Source organism: Felis catus, chromosome A2 (assembly GCF_018350175.1).
Source record: "Felis catus isolate Fca126 chromosome A2, F.catus_Fca126_mat1.0, whole genome shotgun sequence".
Lineage (NCBI taxonomy): Eukaryota > Metazoa > Chordata > Mammalia > Carnivora > Felidae > Felis > Felis catus.
In genome coordinates this window covers 24,230,988-24,250,391 of record NC_058369.1, presented here as the reverse complement: position 1 = coordinate 24,250,391, position 19,404 = coordinate 24,230,988, and the positions used below count along the sequence as shown (strand labels likewise).

General features: G+C 34.9%; 1 protein-coding gene across 9 annotated transcripts in view; it reads left to right on the top strand.

The window, feature by feature from the left end:
* ERC2 (ELKS/RAB6-interacting/CAST family member 2) overlaps window positions 1-19,404 on the top strand; it is a 923,200-nt gene that overhangs the window by 436,152 nt on the left and 467,644 nt on the right. For 5 of the 9 annotated variants that reach the window (XM_045051686.1, XM_045051674.1, XM_045051660.1 and 2 more), the window contains 3 exons: window positions 4,832-4,972; window positions 8,101-8,241; window positions 12,274-12,309. In XM_045051686.1, the coding sequence (XP_044907621.1) occupies window positions 4,832-4,972; window positions 8,101-8,241; window positions 12,274-12,309 (318 nt within the window). The remainder of the gene's footprint in view (window positions 1-4,831; window positions 4,973-8,100; window positions 8,242-12,273; window positions 12,310-19,404) is intronic. The other 4 variants (XM_045051699.1, XM_045051677.1, XM_045051694.1 and 1 more) reach the window with 1 other exon arrangement.

The window sequence follows — 19,404 nt, the reverse complement described above, 5'->3', positions numbered from 1 at the left end:
TACCAAATGACTCTGACACCTTCTGGATGTTAACACGTATACTTAATTTTATTTCCCTTCCTTTGAAGCTAAGATGATCCCTAATTTGACTTCTTATTCGTGCCTCCAGCATGCCAGACAGTTTGCCCAGCCATGGGTTAAAAGACTCACAGGAGTTGAGTGCCTTCTTTGGAAAGCTGGGCTGGGAGGAATGGACATGCAGTAAAACCACATGAAGGGTGCCGAGTGGGAATAAACGCCATATGATCCGGCAGGAGTGATTCTTGGGAAGGCTTCCAAATAGTGAAGTGACATAGTCAGTTTGGGACTTTAAAAAAATGTCACTCCAACGTCCCATATGGTGGAAATGATGGGATGGAGAGGGCCTGGTAGCTGGGTGACCATTTGTGATGCTTTTGCAGTAAGTGTAGGCATAAGGCAGTAAGGGCTCAGTTGCCGAAATTTTTAAAAGCCCTTAAGAGACTTCCTGTGCACTGAGGCCAGTGTCTTCTTTTATAGATCCCATAATTATCCACTCACCAGTGTCACAGACAGAGTGAAATAGGACTATAACTGGAATCAAGAAGAAACAAATGTAGGCAATTAGTAGACTGATTTGTTCTGTTTCCACCTCCACTGTTGTAATAATATACTTCATTTTAAAGTGTTTTTAACTAATTGCAAAACAATAATGATACTTCTTTTTTTCCTTGAAAGCATTAAGTACATAAATTATTGTCATTGGGGTAGAACAGTTGCTTCCCTGGGGGACCTTAAATCACAGGCTAAGTGTTCAAACTAACTTCCCTCTGCACCACATACTGTTTTACATTGTCTTATGTATCAGGCCTTGTCTTGTACTATGTACTTATAAGCATATAAAAGATAATATCAGGATCCTTAAAAGTAGCTGTTGCACCAGTATTTTTTAAGGATCACTATCCAGAAAGGATGCTGTATTTTGTCAAATGCTTTTTCTACATCTATTGAAAGGATCATATGGTTCTTATCCTTTCTTTTATTAATGTGGCATATCACATTGATTGATTTGTGAATATTGAACCAGCCCTGCTGCCCAGGAATGAGTCCTGGTGATCATGGTGAATAATTCTTCTAATGTACTGTTGAATTCGATTTAGTAGTATCTTGTTGAGAATTTTTGCATCCAGGTTCATCGGGGATAATGGCCCGTAATTTTCCTTTTTAGTGGGGTCTTTGTCTGGTTTTGGAATCAAGGTAATGCTGGCTTCATGGAATGAGTTTGGAAGTTTCTGTTCCATTTCTATTTTTTTTGAACAGTTTGAGAAGAATAGATATTAACTCTGCTTTAAATGGCTGGTAGAATTCCCCTGGCAAGCCATCTGGCCCAAGACTCTTATTTGTTGGGAGATTTTTGATAACTGATTCAATTTCCTTTCTTGATAAAAATCTTCAAGAAAGTAAGCATAGAAGAAATATTCCTCAACTTCATAAAGGCCATATACGAAAGGCCCACAGCTAATATCATCCTTGATGGGGAAAAATTTAGAGCTTTCTCCCTAAGATCAGGAACATGACAGGGATGTCCAGTCTCACTACCATGGTTCAACATAGTACTGGACGTCCTAGCCTTAGCAGTCAGACAACAAAATGAAATAAAAGGCATTCAAATTGGCAAGAAAGAAGTCAAACTTTAACTCTTCACAGATGACATGATACTCTACATGGGAAACCTGAAAGACTTCACCAAAAAACTGCTAGAGTTGATCCATGAATTCTGCAAAGTCGCAGGAAATAAAATCAATGTACAGAAATCCATTGCATTTCTATACACAATAATGAATCAGCAGAAAGTGATACCAAGGAATTGATTCCATTTAAAATTGCACCAAAAACCATAAAATACCTAAAAATAAACCTAACCAAAGAGGTAAATGTTCTGTACACTGAAAACTATAGAAAGCTTATGAAAGAAATTGAAGAAGACACAAACAAATGGAAAAGCATTCCATACTCATGGATTGAAAGAACAAATAATGTTAAAATGTCCATACTACCCAAAGCAATCTATACATTCAATGCAATCTCTATCAAAGTAACACCAGCATTCTTCACATAGCTAGAACAAACAAGCCTAAAATTTGTATTGAACCTCAAAAGACCCCAAATAGCCAAAGTAATGTTGAAAAAGAAAACCACAGCTGAAGGCATCACAATTCCAGACTTTAAGCTGTATTACAAAACTGTAATTATCAAGATGGTATGGTGCTGGCACAAAAGCAGACACACAGATCAATGGAATAGAATAGAGAACCCAGAAATGGACCCACAAACATATGGCCAACTAATCTTTGACAAAGCAGGAAAGAGTATCCAATGGAAACAAGATAGTCTCTTAAGCAAATGGCACTGGGAAAACTGGACAGCGACATGCAGAGGAATGAGCCTAGACACTTCCTTATACCATACACAACAATAAACTCAAAATGGATGAAATACCTAAATGTGAGACAGGAAGTCATCAAAATCCTGCAGGAGAAAATAGGCAGTAACCTCTTTGACCTTGGCCGCAGCAACTTCTTACTTAACATGTCTCTGGAAGCAAGGTAAATAAAAGCAAAAATGAACTATTGGGACCTCCTCAAGAAAAAAAGCTTCTGCACAGCAACGGAAACAATCAACAAAACTAAAAGGCACCCGATGGAATGGGAGAAGATATTTGCAAGTGACATATCAGATAAAGGGTTAGTATCCAAAAATCTATAAATAACTACCAACTCAACACCCCAAAAACAAATAATCCAGTGAATAAGTGGGCAGAAGACATCAATAGGTGCTTTTCCAAAGAAGACATGCAGATGGCTGACAGACACATGAAAAGATGCTCAACACCATTCATTTTCAAATGGGAAATAGAAATCAAAACCACAATGAGATACCACCTTACACCTGTCAAAATGGCTAAAATCAACAACTCAAGAAACAACAGATGTTGGCAAGGATGTGGAAATAGGGTGAACACTTTTGCACTGTTGGCGGGAATGCAAACTGGTACAACCACTCTGGAAAACAGTATGGAGGTTCCTCAAAAAATAAAAAAATAGAACTACCCTATGACCCAGCATTTACACTATTAAGAGTTTATCTAAACGATACAAAAATGCTGATTCGAAGGGGCACATGCACCCCAATGATAACAGCTCTATCAACAATAGCCAAAGTGTGGAAAGACCTCTAATGTCCATTGACTGATGAATGGATAAAGAAGTTGTGGTGTGTGTATGCGTGTGTGTGTGTGTTGCACACACACACAATGGAATACTAGTTGGCAATGAAAAGAATGCAATTTTGTCATTTGCAACAACGTGGTTGGAACTAGAGTGTATCATGCTAAGAGAAATAAGTCAGAGAAAGACAGATATCATATGATTTCACTTGTATGTGGAATTTGAGAAACTCAACAGATGAACATAGGGAAGGGAAGGAAAAATAAGATAAAAACAGAGAGGGAGGCAAACCATAAGAGACTCTTAAATACAGAGAACAAACTGAGGGTTGCTGGAGGGGGAGTGGGAGATGGGTTAAATGGGTGATGGAGGCATTAAGGAGGGCACTTTTAGGGATGAACATTGGGTATCATATTAAGAGATGAATCACTGGGTTCTACCCCTGAAGCCAAGACTATACTGTATATTATCTAACTTGAATTTAAATTAAAAAAAAATAATTGCCGTCCAAAAGAAAGTTCAGATATGTGTTGGATAATTTGAAACAAATTTCAGAAATCTAACTCAATCTTGCCCAAATGGAATTTTACTTAAAAAGAATAAGGTTCTTGTTCTGATATTGGTAAGTTTCCAAATTTTGGGAAAACATGTCTACCAGAGTAGTGTTTTCAGTATATAAGTCAAGAGCAGCAAGGTGCTCAGATCTTCTTAAATGACACTATGCATATGTTTGTGGCATTGTGGTCTTATGGACATGGCTAAGACTCAGAGAGCCCTGAATGCCAGGGTGTGCCTTCTGTTTATGTGCTGGGTCACCTTGGATGAATTAGCTGGTCCTTGGTCTGGGTTTCTCACTACTACACTGTTACTAGTAGCACGGGGGGTTCAGACCCCACAGTTGTGATGATGCCTAGATGGAGAAGGGCACTTCACAGTGCCTAGCATGTAGTAAGCTTTCAGTAAGGGAAAGCTGCTGTTTGAGCTTGGTCAAATTCAAGCAATATTTGGGGAGTCTCTACTGATTGCCAAGAAGACATCGAAAAAATGTGGAGGAAAGTGAACATTTCCAGGCACATTATAAAATCACTTATACAACAGTGAGCTCATTCTTTATTTTGTCTCTGGTTCTCAGCATGAGTTCAGACCCCTAGAGGGCCTAGATCTTGCTCCACTCAGATCCCCTTTCTAGCCAGAGAAGAGTCTTCAGAAACCAAGGAAGTTTTTTTGATATCAAATGGAAAAGCCAAGCAAAGAGGGTTGAACCAAGAAGTTAGTTTCACTTCTTCCACTTGTCCATTGAAGGCTTTAGTAAGTCTAGAGTCATGGTGCCTAAACCTCCATCTTCTGGAACTGCTTTTAGAATTTTCCAAGTACTGCCATGGACCAAAACAGCCTCAGAGCTTGAACATTAAAGTCCCTTGCAACGCTGTGATGCTAAATTTTATTAGTAAGCCAAAAGCCATATTGATTATCTTTCCCAAATGCTGTTATATGTGCATAACAAACCCAATTTAGACTATCTTGCATGTGTTGATTCATATAGAGCATTTCTTACATTTATTGCCTCCCATTTCCTTTTGTAGCATGCCTTAGCACACACACACTGATGGTTTCTCACTTCCTCTTTTTTAACACTTGTCTCAAAGGAGAGAATAATTGAGCGTTTGAAAGAACAGCGGGAGAGAGATGATCGAGAAAGATTAGAAGAAATAGAATCTTTCCGAAAAGAGAACAAAGACCTGAAAGAGAAGGTCAATGCTTTACAAGCTGAACTGACTGAAAAAGAGGTGAGTCTGGAAAAACAAATGAACTATGCTGATAGTCCCATTCATGGGAGCCTCAAGAGACTAAAGAGTTTGTTTGAGGGGCTGTGTGAAGACTTTGGGGACATAGTTTCCTTTGCAAAACTGCCTGAATTCAAAGGAAAATATTTACTGTAACTCCCTTCAGCAGGATGCCCTATGCTTCTCTTCTCTGCTCTGTGTACAGTGTAGCTCCTTGAAAGTTTTCTTGTTGTCTTAACCACATTTGTGTGGCTTATTCTATATTTTTTCAATGTCCCAGGATCTTTTGCTTGGGGTAACAACAATATCAATAATAATAACAACATATCCACTTTATTGAGGGCCTGTTATATACTAATCTTTGTGTTGGGTACTCTACATTCATCTGTGCTTCCCAAAAGGATCACTCAATACTTCCACGTTAGGAGATACGGTACCATGCTGGACACAAAGTGTAGGTTAAATGTGGCTACTCTTCTGGAATATCAATTTTACATTATGGTAAATGACTTAAAACAATATTTTCATGCTAGAGAAACATGGATACAGAATAAAAATTGTAGCCACATTTTTAAAGTAAAACAATATACTTTAAAGAAATTTCTTGCTTGGGGGTTATGGAGAGGATGCTTTGGGCTATCTTCCCCATGCTTGGAGGGATACTTGTAACTCCTTTAGTTTACTTAGGGATACTTTGATGGAAAAGTTTGAGGAGCAGTAATGCATGGTATTTTTTCCAGTCTCCAAAACTCTGAGATATGTGCCATTGTCCACAATTGGCCCCTCCATACTTATTTTTGTCCACAGGAAATGTCCATCTCCTTTTGGCTGTTACAGATCCTTTCACCTTATTGTACTATATCACTGCCTACTTGTCCATTTTTCAGCCCCACATTGTTACCTCATCCCTTGGGTTTTGATAATTCTATACAAATGAAAGTACTGTCTCAATGAGTAATCCAAGAGGGGAAGAATTGATAAGTAATAGAAATAAAATTCATTTTCCCTAAAATAAGCACACTAGGTTGTTTTTGTTTTTGTTTTATTTTACAGAGGATATTATTTCTTTGATACAAAAATAAAGAGTATAAATCCTACTATTCCTACTATTTCAGTGCTAAATCTAACTTGGGGGATCTGTAATGAATGTAGTTGGTATGTGTCAGAAGGCACAGAAGCTTTGACCTCATTTGCAATTTGAATAACTGATTATAAGTGTTATTAATGGGTTTGCACCTTGAAGTCAATGTGTGTGTGTGTGTGTGTGTGTGTGTGTGTGTGTGTGTGTGTGTTTGTATAAAGAGCTCTTGATGACATGGTGGAGCATAGCTTTAAATGAAAATAATTTTGTAAACAATGCCTACATTATATGATTTCAGACAGGCATTTCAGCAAACATTTATTGTTCCTGTATAGTAATGTGCCTGCCACTGAGATAGGTGTGTCAGTCAAGGTTCCACCAGAAAAACAGAACTGCATTAAGAAATTTAACCACATTAAGAAATTTATTGCAAGAAATTGGCTTATATAGTTATGGGGGCAAGTCTGAAATTCATAGGGCAGGCCATCAGAAAGAGCAGGCTGGAAACACTCCAGACAGGAATTGGCACAACAGTCCACAGGTGGATTTCTTCCTTCTCAGGGAAATCTCAGTCCTGCTCTTAAGGCCTTTCAACTGGTAGGATCAGGCTCACCCAGATTTGGAAAATAATATCCTTTACTTAAAGTCAACTGATGGTAGGTGGTACTCCCATCTATAAAGTACCTCCAAAGCAACACCTAGATTAGTGTTTGATTGAATAACTGGGGACTATAGCCTAGCCAAGTTGATACATAAAGCTATCAGACCTGGAAATTTAAAGTGTATAAAGAAAAACAACATATAATTGTTGTCAGCTTATAATTTAGTTAAGGTGATAATCACCTTCACCATGGCAAAATGCCTGGCTTGCAAAGTCCTTTATTATTTCTGTGGGAGTGGTATGATGAAGAGCATTGAAATTGGAGTCAGAATTCTGGGTTTGGGACCTGTATCTTCCTTTAATAGAGCACAAACCTCAGAGAAGGTGCTCAGTTCATGTGAGCCTCAGTTTCTTGACCGAAAAATGAGAGTGGCTAACCTGTCCTTCAGAGGGTTGTTAGGAGTTAGATTGTTTGCTGAGTGATGGAGGTGGTGTCTTTATTAACGAGGTTATTCCAAGGTCCAGGAAGCAGTTCTGACACAAATTTTAGGTAACATCATTTACTAAATGGCCCCTGTGTGCTTAGTGTCTTTCTAGGTGCTGCAAATGGCCAAAATGGAAATACACAAGGCCTGATTTTGGGTAAAACCTAAATATTTTAGTCACATAGTTAGATTTTGCTAACTGTGTTTCATGTTTGGTGATAGATATGCCTTTGTAGCTCAGCAGAATTATGTTCCATGATATATGCAAGTATTTACTTCCTTACTTTTTAGAATTCAGACTGTCTAGGAGAGATCTTGGTTTCTGGGCATGACTGATGAGTGGAACAACTTAGGTAAAGCCATGTCTGAGTTGGGGTTTCATTATATCTGTTGAATTTGGATTTTTAAAGGCTTGGGACATAAAGTCTGCTCTAAATTTTAAAATAATTTTATCTGTGATTCTACAGAAGATATTTTAAAAACCATTGGTTATTTTTCTGTTAAAGAAATGGAATTTGATAAAAACAGGATGCTTCTTTTATATTTGATTTGTCCTTTGGGAGGGAAAGGCATTAAAATCAGTATTTTCTTTCATATTTGTCTTAGCGTCTGCACGATTTGACAGCAATAAATGTAAATGGAAGGTTGAGGGTGTCTGTTTTGCCATGACATGTAAAGACCACCTTGGGACTTACATCATTAGCATGACTTTGAGATGTGAAACATGCATTTACTGACCACACCATTTGGTCACATTTGATTCTATTGCAGTTAGATCCTGCTCAGTTCTGTAAGCTGGCCAATTTTAATTTCCTGGCCAGAGCCAGCTATTGTTACCTTAGTAAGACTATATTTACCCTTTCTGTCTAATGCACACTTTATTGCTATGCATAGAATCAATGTATTCAAATTGAAGACTAGTAGAAATTGTAGTGTTTTACTCACTAGTGTTCTTTCCTTTCAGTCTAGTTTAATTGACCTCAAGGAACATGCATCTTCATTAGCCTCAGCAGGACTGAAAAGGGACTCCAAATTAAAATCTCTGGAAATAGCCATTGAACAAAAGAAAGAAGAATGTAGCAAATTGGAAGCACAGTTAAAAAAGGTAAGTGAAGTCCAAGAAAATAAATGCTCATTATGAATATATAAAATGGAAAAGGAAGAGATATTTTGCAAAGAAACAAACCCCTTATCTTTTGCTGTCTGCTGATAAGAGAATTAGGCACTCTTAGCTTAAGAAGTCTGCATCAAATTGGTTAGTGAACCTAAAAAAAATATCTTAGGTTTCCTGTCTGAAAAAAACTTGAAAAATAGATGAAAATAGTAATGGAAGTAAAAAAATATTATAAAAACAAGCTGTTACTCACTGGGGAAATCTCAACTTTAAAAAAGATAAATGGAAATGTTTGTAACAAATCAAAGAATCCAGGGGCCCCATTTATATTGATAAACTTTTACTACTTTCAGAAGTAGGCCAATTATTGTATTAGAACTTTGTAAAAGTTTACCTGACAATATAAATTTCTAAAAGTCTGCCCAAATAGTCAAAATCTCTAGACTATCTGTGGGATGACTCTTTATACTTAACCAAAAATGACCTTAATGTCTTAGAAAGCTTGTTGAATGTAGAAGACTTTGGAAAAGAAAACAGCATCTTTACATTGTAGCATTAACATGTTTTCTCTGAACTGGACATTTTTGTGGAGTACATTTCCAGTCATGCATTGTTCCTTTGACTTTTTCCCTGTGTTGTTTGGTACGTCTGCACTCATTGTCCACATAAAACTCATAACTTTATGAGTTTAAGCATTTTGTTTCCCTTTGACAGCTTATACACTTATTCAAAAGAGGTGATAAGAATCTAAATAATCAAAGCATATCATAACGTTTGATTATATATAATGTATAGCACACTGGAATGGGGATTTATTTGATAAAGTTATGAAAATATATGATGTGGATGATAAGGATGCTAAAGCATCATATATCTGTGGAGAAATTATTCTGAATATATAAAAATTGAATATACTATTTTGTACGATACAATACATAACTGAAATGTTCAGTTTACCATGGAATTTTAGGAAATTGTCCTGAGAAATTTCACACTAGTAAAGTCTCCTTTCTAAAGATAAATATGGAGATCAAATCCCTCTATAGCAAAACAGCAAGAAAATGTCTGTATTGCATAATCTGCTTTCCAATCCACTCAGCATCTCACTTTTTTTCAAGTATTATCTAGTTAAGCAGCCATCTTGAACAATAAATATAAGAATTTAATTTTCCCATTTGAGGGTGCTTAAGTAGCAATTGAGTTGTCTATTTATGCATTGGGTGTATGATAATACATTCTTGACACATATAATGAATGTGTGCTGTAATATGTTATACATGCATGTACGTATCAAGAAATGAGCCCATGAAAGGTACTTTTAATTTAATGAACAGTTTTGTGATCACAAGGCAGGCTTTAAGATACTGAGAGAGAACTTCATTAAGTTGCTTTGCATTAGCTTACCTCAGTTGCATTGTGCTGAGTCTTGAAGAAGGAGGACCTCAATTAGACCTGGCCATGAAAGACACCTCATGAACTCTTTGTAGCCCTTATGGAGATGAGGCCACTGCACATATTAATTCTGCAGATACATACTCGACATGCTCCCTTTTAGTGTAAATCACCTGTGGAATTTAAAACCCTCTAGTAATTAAAAAGGAAGAGGTTCACATAATGATACAGTTTCCTTGTATGTGACTTGACTAGTTTAATAAGAGAACATCTATCTAAGCATTTCAATTTAGTTTCCTTCAAGGTAGCTCTGATTTGCCCAAAGTATCACTCACAGCATGTGGTTTTCTTAAACTCTCAGGTAGACATGGTGTGCTGAAGTTCATATAGCAAATCCTATAAACATTTTAGCATTATTCCTGACAATATTTTAACCTTCTGTCACATCACCAGGATTAAAGTAACAAATATGGTTGTCTTGCTGTAAAGGACCTATTTAATTTATGAAAAGATAACTTATTTCTAAGTGTATAAATAATGTTTGCTTATACTATCTCCTAAATGCATAGTACAGTGAGATTAAATAAAGTAATTATAATTTAAATATTTTCATACCTAACCTGCAGATGCTATTTTGTTATTCTTGGCTCTCTAGCATTAACTAAATTCAAAAGTTTAAAATACTTTTCCTAGTAGTCTTTAATTTCTGCTAATAAATAGTTCCATAAAAACCTCAAGTGCCCATCACCTTAAAAAGAATTGAGATCTACATGAAATATTTGAAAATATAAGCCAACAGTATGTGAATATACATATAAACACATCATTTACTCATGGAAAAATAAGCAGCTATAAAAGCTTAAGGAGTGTCTGGGCCTCCTTTTAAATAAAAGGGTATGTGACTTGTGAATAAAATATAAAGGGTTACTAAATGAAAGCTGAAAACATAATAGTTTTATTATGTCATAAATAAACCATGAATTCCCAATGGAATTTTGCTCAAGATTTGTGAGCGTCCAGGTATTTTTGCCATAAAATGTACACCACATTGTAGATGTGTTTAGCTGAACAGAAACCTTGTCTGCCAATTACAGTGGCATCCAAATTGTGATTTAAATTTATTTTGGTCTTATGAACAATTCTTGACATTGGTAAGGTGAGTTTTTACATAAAAGTTTATGGAGAACATTCACATGCATAGTTACTTTTAATCCTTTACTGTACTGTTAATTTAAGTCTCCAAATCCTTCATGATGAAGAATGGTTAAAGGCAGAAAAGGAATTAGTCCTTACACATTGCATCTCACCTCTTAAAAACAGATATTCACACATCAGATATTCATGTGTGAGGACAGTTTTACTGATATTTGTGAGGCTGATAAGATGGTATTAACCACATAACATACAACAACTAGTTATGAGCATGCTTTACAAATTAGTGTGTTCATTAATCTTAAATAGACACCCAGGGGTTGAGAAGAACCTGATTAGTGACAAGTGGGTAGTTTTGTCTTTCAAGAATATATGGTGTTCAATATGTAGAAGTAAGTTTACCTTGTGTGTCTAGAAATCAATTAAGAATGATTCAAAACATTATAATTTGTGGTATTTGGTAATTTTCCAATTAATATCATCTTTGAGGAGAGTGGGTGTTTTTTTAACCAGGGCAAGATTATCATTTACTTCATCAAAGTTGAACAAATAAAAAATTCAGGCTCTTTAAAGGCACATACATGTCTCAGCGTAAAGCAAAGTGAAATTTCTTACAATATTTCATCTTCTACACCTTGACGTTGAGCCCCAGGTTAATGATGCAGGTATTTAAGAAATAGAACCAGGGAGTGATATTTAAAATAATATTCAGTACATTTATATCCACCAAAATTTAAATCTTCTACACAAAAAAGACTGGAGAGCATTACAAATTCTGAAGCACTTGGAACATAATAGGATAGTCACTAAAAATTATATTTTTTGTTAATTATGAACTAACAGTACAAGTTGGTAATGGGAAATGGATAATACTGTATTTTGGTTCCCTTTATTCTTCCTGGTGACTTAATTTTTTCTTCTCCCATTTACTGTTAATCCTGTAATGTCTTGCTTACTGATATTTGCTATTGCTAACCTGCTGTTTGCTGATCTATATTTTCCTAAAGTTAGACTGAATAGAAACTTCAGGCTTGTGTTAATATAAAAAAAAGAGCTATAAATTCAATGATAAGATTTAATTAATCTTTTATTATTACCATCTTTGAAGTTCAGGTAATAAATTGCAGGCTTGGCCAAAAGTACTTCTTCTGATTCATTGCTAGAGGCCAGCACTTCATGTATCATCAAAAGTGGACAGCTTTCTTTATTTCATGGGTTATTTAACTTGAGAAAGGGAAAGTAACACAAACCTTAAATTTCTTATTCCAGCTATTCTTTTTTAGGAGCCAAAGTCAACATTTTTATTTCCCTAGAGCCTCTCACTTTCACCGTGGAATGTTTAGAAACTGAAATTTCTTCTTTTTTAACGACCAGTTTGTCTGTGCAAATGCACTGGATTTGTTGAGCTAATGCTGTTTTTCTGGATCTTTCCTTCTTTCCCTGTCTGTGCTTCAATGCCTCCCCAACTTTGCAATGTAGCAAGCTGAGCAGTTGTTCAATCAGATGTACAACCCAGTAAGTCATTTCTGAAAGTTCCCGCTGTAACATATCAAAGCATGAGGATCCATTGATCACATGTCACGGTGTACCATAGTGGGGAGGTTTTAAAAATAGTTATGAGTCTCTTCCCATTTCCGTTTTGTCAAAAGAAATGATCTGTGCAAAGGCCACTGCCATTTCTTTTGAATGTGAAATTTAAAAATTAAGAACTCAAGAAAATATTGCCAGCTCTGCTATCACATCCTTCTAAACTTTATAGAAAAGCTGAGGTCAGCTGCAGATCTGGGCTCAGGGAATTCTTTCTTAGATCCTTCTAACTCATAGTTACCTATGTGAAATGGGATAGCATTTCATAAAGCAGCAAGCAGCTCGATGTAAATTATATACAAATGATAGAAGTTAAAATAGGTTTAGATTTAAAAATAGGGCTATGCTCTTTGAAATTGGTAAATGATGAACATTATTGTGGGTTTTGTAACAGTTAAAAACATGTCATTTGGCCGAGGACAAACTAAAATATAGCCTCCTAATAACAGATAGTAACAATTCTGATTATAGCTTAATGGTACACAAAACAGGTAACTAGTAAAAATATATGTAAAATGGCTAGCCCAGATGCCACCACTGATTTTTTTAATCCTAATGACAGGTGTGCATTTATATGAAGCAGTTTACTTGTTTTCTTTAACTTATTAAAGAAGAAAGACCTTTTTGTTTTGTCAACTCAACTGGCTTACTGGGTGAAATATTACCCAAAGGTGACCAGAATTTGTCAGTTGGTAGATGTGATCTGTGCTATAATGCATTCTAATTACCTCCTATTTATGAATTCACATCATGGGAAGAATAGCATAGATAAAAGAAACAATTCAGCCAACAACTTTTGTTAAGCTGCTATTCCAGGTTACATCCAGCATGATATACAAGATGCTTGGGTGTATTTAACTAGATTCAACCTCCACTCTCCAAACTTTAAAACAAATTTTGTTTTCGCAAACAATTTCTCAATTTCAGTTGGTGTATCTTTATTAACCTCTTTCCCCAAATACGATTTTTAGTAGACCAGGAAAAATACTCCACATTTCCTTTCCCTTAACATTTGAATGGGAATGTTAGTAAGCAGGCTCAAAACAATGGGTAGGTGAAGAAGGACAAAGTTTGGAATATCTTTAAGCTTGAAAATTGACCCTGGGAAAAATAAGTATTTTCATTAGATCATTTTTAAAAGATGTAAAGTAATCCCACTGAAATTGTTTCACATTTACTAAAGACAGGAAGAAAACCAAAGTATGTCACATTTTGGGCGTGTGCAGGACATTTTTTCCTGTAGCAGCAAAGATTTATCAGGACCACAATAGGATTTCAGCATCCCTGTCAGGATAGGTAGGACCAAAGAAATGCCTCTGTTAACCTTTAGATCATTTCCAGAAATTTTGACAATATGGCATTTATTGGACTTTGCCTTCATATTAACCACAGTGGTGGGTCTCCAGGAAGCAAAAACAAACTTTTCTCCTCAAATTAATGAAGCTAACCCATTGGTTTGGCATCCTGGACGTATAGCCAACCTCTCATTATTTTAACTCTCCCTGTCTGCAGATATTCTCAGGGTCCAGTTCTTTTTGGAACTGATAGGGATACAGCATGATAGATTTTCTATCCTTAAGAGTCTTTTAAAAAATAATCATGTTTTCCTGGTTATAAAAATAACATATGGTCACAGTGGAGAATTTACAAAAGTATAGAATTATTGGAGAAAATAAAAATAACAGGATGTCTTACAACACAAAGATAATCACTAGGAACATCTGTGTGGTTCCCTACCCAGACATCTTTTTGTTATTCTTGTCCTTTCCTTTCTCCCTTTGTCTTCTTCTTTCTTTCCTTTCTCCCTTCTTCCCCCTACTTCCTTTTTTTACTTTCTTCTGTCTCCTTTCTTCTCTTTTGTTCTTATTTAATACTCTTATTTCTTTTCACCAAATTGTGTCAGTGTTTATTGAGTTGTAGATCCTGTTTTTATAACATTTCATCAGCATTTTCTCTAGTAACTGTTATTCCAAAACACTGTCTTAGGGATTATGTGACATTTTACTGTATTTACTCATTCCCCAAATGTTGCTCATCCCTTTCCTCCTTTTTTTTTTTTTTTTTTGCCATTATATAATGCTCTGAAAAACATCTTTCCATATTAGTTTCCAGACATTTCTGTTTTTCATGGAATAAGTTCCTGGTAAATGACTTTTGAAAGGTCCCGATAGCTCTTGCTAAGATGCATTTTAGAGAAATTCTAGCATTGACACTTCCAACACAATGAAGGCAGCCTTTCTGCCACACCCAACCAACATGGAAAACTGCTGTTTTAACATAACTTGGACAAATGTGTAGATGGAATTTTTTTTATTTTAACTTTATTTTCTTTTATTACTAGAGTGGTTGAGGTTTTTAATAACTTTATTAGCTGTTGGTATTTTTCTTCTCTTAATTGTTTCTTTAAGTCACATAAGCACTTGTTTTTGAGCTTATCATTTCATTCATTGGTTTGCATGAGTCATTCTTTGCTTTATATAGAATCTCTGCCAGATTTGTGATAAAATTTCATTGAAGTATTTTTTAAATAAGTAAAACTATTTTTAGGTTTCTTGGCTTGTGTTTCCCTGTATGATTTTCTCATTTCCTTTATGCTTAGAAGTCATTATTGGATTTCAAGAATAGACACCTACATTTAAAATTTTTTTTAATGTTACCTTTCACATCAATTTAACCCCCTTAGTTTATTTTGATTCATTTTGAAAGGTGAAGTTTTCACGTATATATTTTTTAAATGATTTGAATGATTATCTAATTATCCCAGTAGCATTTATCAAATAATTCTTTATCCACTGATCTTGATACTGTTCATTGTATGTCTCATTTGGATGAATGTCTTAGTTTCTGAGCTTCCATTTGGTTTTATCAATGTCTGTTGCTTGTTGAGTCAGAATTTTAATTATTGTTGCTTTATAATATTTTCAAAATATCTAGTGAAATAAATTCCACCCTAGTTTGTTTCTACTTTTCATTTTGGTTTGTTTTAGTATTATTAACCTTTAATTTTCTATTATTCCAAGTAAATTTCAGGATCACCCTTGTCAACTAATTTGTTAATTTTTATTTGAATTATACTCAACCTATAAAATAATTTTAGAATGATATCTTTCCAATATTATTTCTTCCAGTTCATGAACTTGATACAACTTCTGTTTATTTCAGAGATCTTTTACAGTAAAGGTTTGACATTTTTCTATTATAGGCTTGTGATAGTTCCTTTTAAAGATCCTAAGCAGTACTATATATATAATTGTTAAGTTACTAAAAATTTATGTTAGGTGAATTTTGGGGGAATGCTGTATTATTCCTTTTATTTTCTAACCAGTTATTGATACCTAGGAAATTTCTTTTATTATTGTATGTTTATTTTGAATCAGGCCTCCCTATACATTTTGGTGAATTATAACTTAATTATTTTTGTTAAATAAGATCATCTTATAGTCACTTCTATGCCCATTAATCTAAACTAAATCAGAATAAATAAAGATTTAGCTTTAAAGTCTTCCTGGGAACATTTTCTCCTAGAGTAGAAGTAAACCTACTTTTGAAACTCTTTAACTTTTACTTTAGTCACCCATGTAATACTAAGTGATGCTGTATTGCCATTTCGTAGGAATCTAAAATTTTATCTTTGTTTCCTTATTATTATAATAATAACCTTTCTGCAACTTAACTATCAGTCTCTACTCCCGGAGGAGTTTTGTCTTGTCATTATAAACACTGTGCAGGCTATCTTCAGTTGAATTCTTTTTCTTCCCTTAGTTCTTAACTCCAGCAAATAATATGTTTTTTTTTCATCAGTCTCAAATACCTTCTTTGCTGTAACTCTAATAGTTATTATGCCCAGAGATGGTATCCAGAGGTCTCATAAATTTTTAATAAAACTTTAGAGCTTCTGGGTCCTCAGCTTAGTGCATTGTACAATATCCTTGTTGTTGCAAGGCAAATGACTGATTTGGAGGCCCTGGGGGCAACTTTGTGACTGGCCAGGGCCCACTTGAGACCCCTCTGATGTACCTCCACACCTGTGAATTTTTCCCCTTGCCTGGTCACTATCCACTGAAATCCTGTCTCTTCTGCAAACACATCTTTTGCAGGGCTCACATTTTATGCACTGGTTTACAAGAAAAAGACCAAGCATTTTTCCAGTCTAGAGAGAGAAAAAAAAATCTTGTTAATATTCAGTTAGGTCTTCTTGATTTATAGGACTGTGTAATCCCAAGAACATGGTGGACTGAATTATAAATGCTTTCACAGTCATTTTTAGGTACAGTGGTTTATTTTTGCAATTTTTTTGCCTATTTATGAAAATTATTTGATTCACTCATAGACTAGTCCCCCAGCACAATGGAAAACTACAACTATTTAAGAGACAATTCATGGCATGCACACAGCATGTACTAACACATGGACCCACACAAATACCTCATACTTGCTCTAGGCTTTCAGTGTCTAAAGAACTCAAGTAATATATGCAATAACACTGAAGATTTGAGGTCACATGTTTTATTTAAGAACATCCAGAGAACTTCAGTTCTCTATTTTGCTAATTTTTAGGACATTTCATAGTTAGAAGGGATTACATTATAATTGTATTTTTGTTTGAATGGCCTTAAAAAGTGTTAAGCATAAGATGATTCTTTTTATTTGTATATGTGTGACATAAGAAAAATTATTTTGAACATTTGTTTATTTATTTATAAATAGCCTATGTGTTCCATCTGTGAAAAATGTTAGATTTTAGAATAGTTGTTATAAAATGAAAAATGTGAGTATTTCAGATGTACTTAGCTAGAATTATAAAAGAAGAATTTCCTTTAGAAATAAGTAGTATAAGATTCACAGACATATCATTGTTAGATTTTTAATAAAGTATTGAGGCTCAGCTTTTATATTTTGTATTAATTGGATTTAAATAAAATGTAAATTTTATAATATGTTCTAGTTCTTTAATCATTCAAACTTTATTTTAAAAAGTGATATTTTGGGGCGCCTGGGTGGCGCAGTCGGTTAAGCGTCCGACTTCAGCCAGGTCACGATCTCGCGGTCCATGAGTTCGAGACCCGCGTCGGGCTCTGGGCTGATGGCTCAGAGCCTGGAGCCTGTTTCCCATTCTGTGTCTTCCTCTCTCTCTGCCCCTCCCCCGTTCATGCTCTGTCTCTCTCTGTCCCAAAAATAAATAAATGTTGAAAAAAAATTAAAAAAAAAATAAAAAATGATATTTTTAAAAAATGGGCACCTGGGAGGCTCAGTTGGTTAAGTGACCAACTTCGGCTTAGGTCATGATCTCAGGGTCCGTGAGTTCAAGCTCCATGTCGGGCTCTGTGCTGACAGCTCAGAGTCTAGAGCCTGCTTCAGATTCTGTCTCACTTCTCTGCCCCTCACACTCTGTCTCTCTCTCTCAAAAATAAACTTTAAAAATTTTTTTAAAAACGTAACATTTTGTTCATAAAGATGTGAAGAATGGAACTTTTTTTAGAATATTGAAATCAAATGTAGTGTTTAAAGTAGTTTATATACCCTGTTCTGCTGTTCAGATAGGAAAGGAATTTTAAAGTGCTGTTAACAGACACCAAACCCCCAAAGTGCTGCAATCAGGAATCATATTTTCACTTCACTGTGCATAAATTTAGCAAATTATTGCTAAAACTCATAAGCATCAGGGAAGAAAAACTATCAGACTCATTAGTTAGTGTTCTGCTTATACTTTATGATCACGACTAATCATTTGTTTATTTTGAAAGAAATAATTTTTTTTAAATTGTTAGGCCCTATTTCAAAGAGAGAATGCTATATAATATTATAATTGAATATTCCCTGCCCAATTTTCATAGCAGGTTTCTGGGCCAAAGTTAATGTTTTCCTTTTAAGCACTTAGAATGATGAACTGGAGTTTTACTGAATATAATCAGTGTCTAACCTTTATAAGAGAAGTAGTAATAAACTTGCGATTTTTCATATTGATGATATCACTCTCCGGTTTGCCTTAAGCCACTTTTTGCTCTTTAATTTAAATATAAATAACATTAACTTGAAACTTTGCCTTATTTCCTAAAATAGTTCTAAATTCTATAATTAAAATAACCACTAGGTATTGTTATGTACTACTTGTCCTAAGTCATGACCAGATTTCTCTTTTGTGCTTAAATCAGGCTTTCAAAGTCAGTTTACATCAAAATTCCAAGGCTTGCCCACATCATTGAAGCTCCCAAGTTTGTTTTGATTTTTCCCACTTGTGGGGAAATTTCCTTACATGTGGAAATATAGGAAACATAATTGGGGGATCCTCAAAACTTACTGATCTAATATGTAATACAGACATTTCTGAAATATTCTTTCCCCAATTTCTGTGTTTCTGAGATGCTTGAGAGTTGCTGTCAAAGTTGCCAGAAATATTTTGAGGCAGAACCAGATATCTAGATTTCCTTTAAACCAACTGGTTTTAATCAGCAAAATTAAATCTCTACATTAAAAAAAGAATGATTATTGATATTTTTTTTTGTTTTAATGACTGGTGAATATCTTTGAAAGTGATGATATTCTTACCTATATCTATGATAATAAGTAACTTCTAAAACCATTAAATCCCCACCAATCTGTATTTTCAAGAGCTAGATTCCCCACTAATACAGATAGAGGACAAAGTTGATGTGCCTTAGTAGAATGCAATGGGCAATCACTTCTTGACCTTTAGCGGGGGCTAATTTGAAATCAACGCATCCATAAGGAGAAAGAATTACTGTGTATTTTTACTTTAAACCTTGAATGGGCCAGAATGCCATGCTAGGAATTTGTTCAGATAATCATTACTCAAATATATTTATTATTTTTGTCTTCAGTGTCTGAAGTAACCAGCCATTCTAGGTTAAAGAACCCATGTTATAATTTGAAAAGGCAAGAGTATTGCTAAATGTAAATAAAGTGCTTCCTTCACTTCATTTTTAGAGGAGGCTCTGGCCTTATAACTTGGATGGAAGCATAGCTTTATAAGCTCAATCTCCTCCTGTATTTCTTTAGTATATG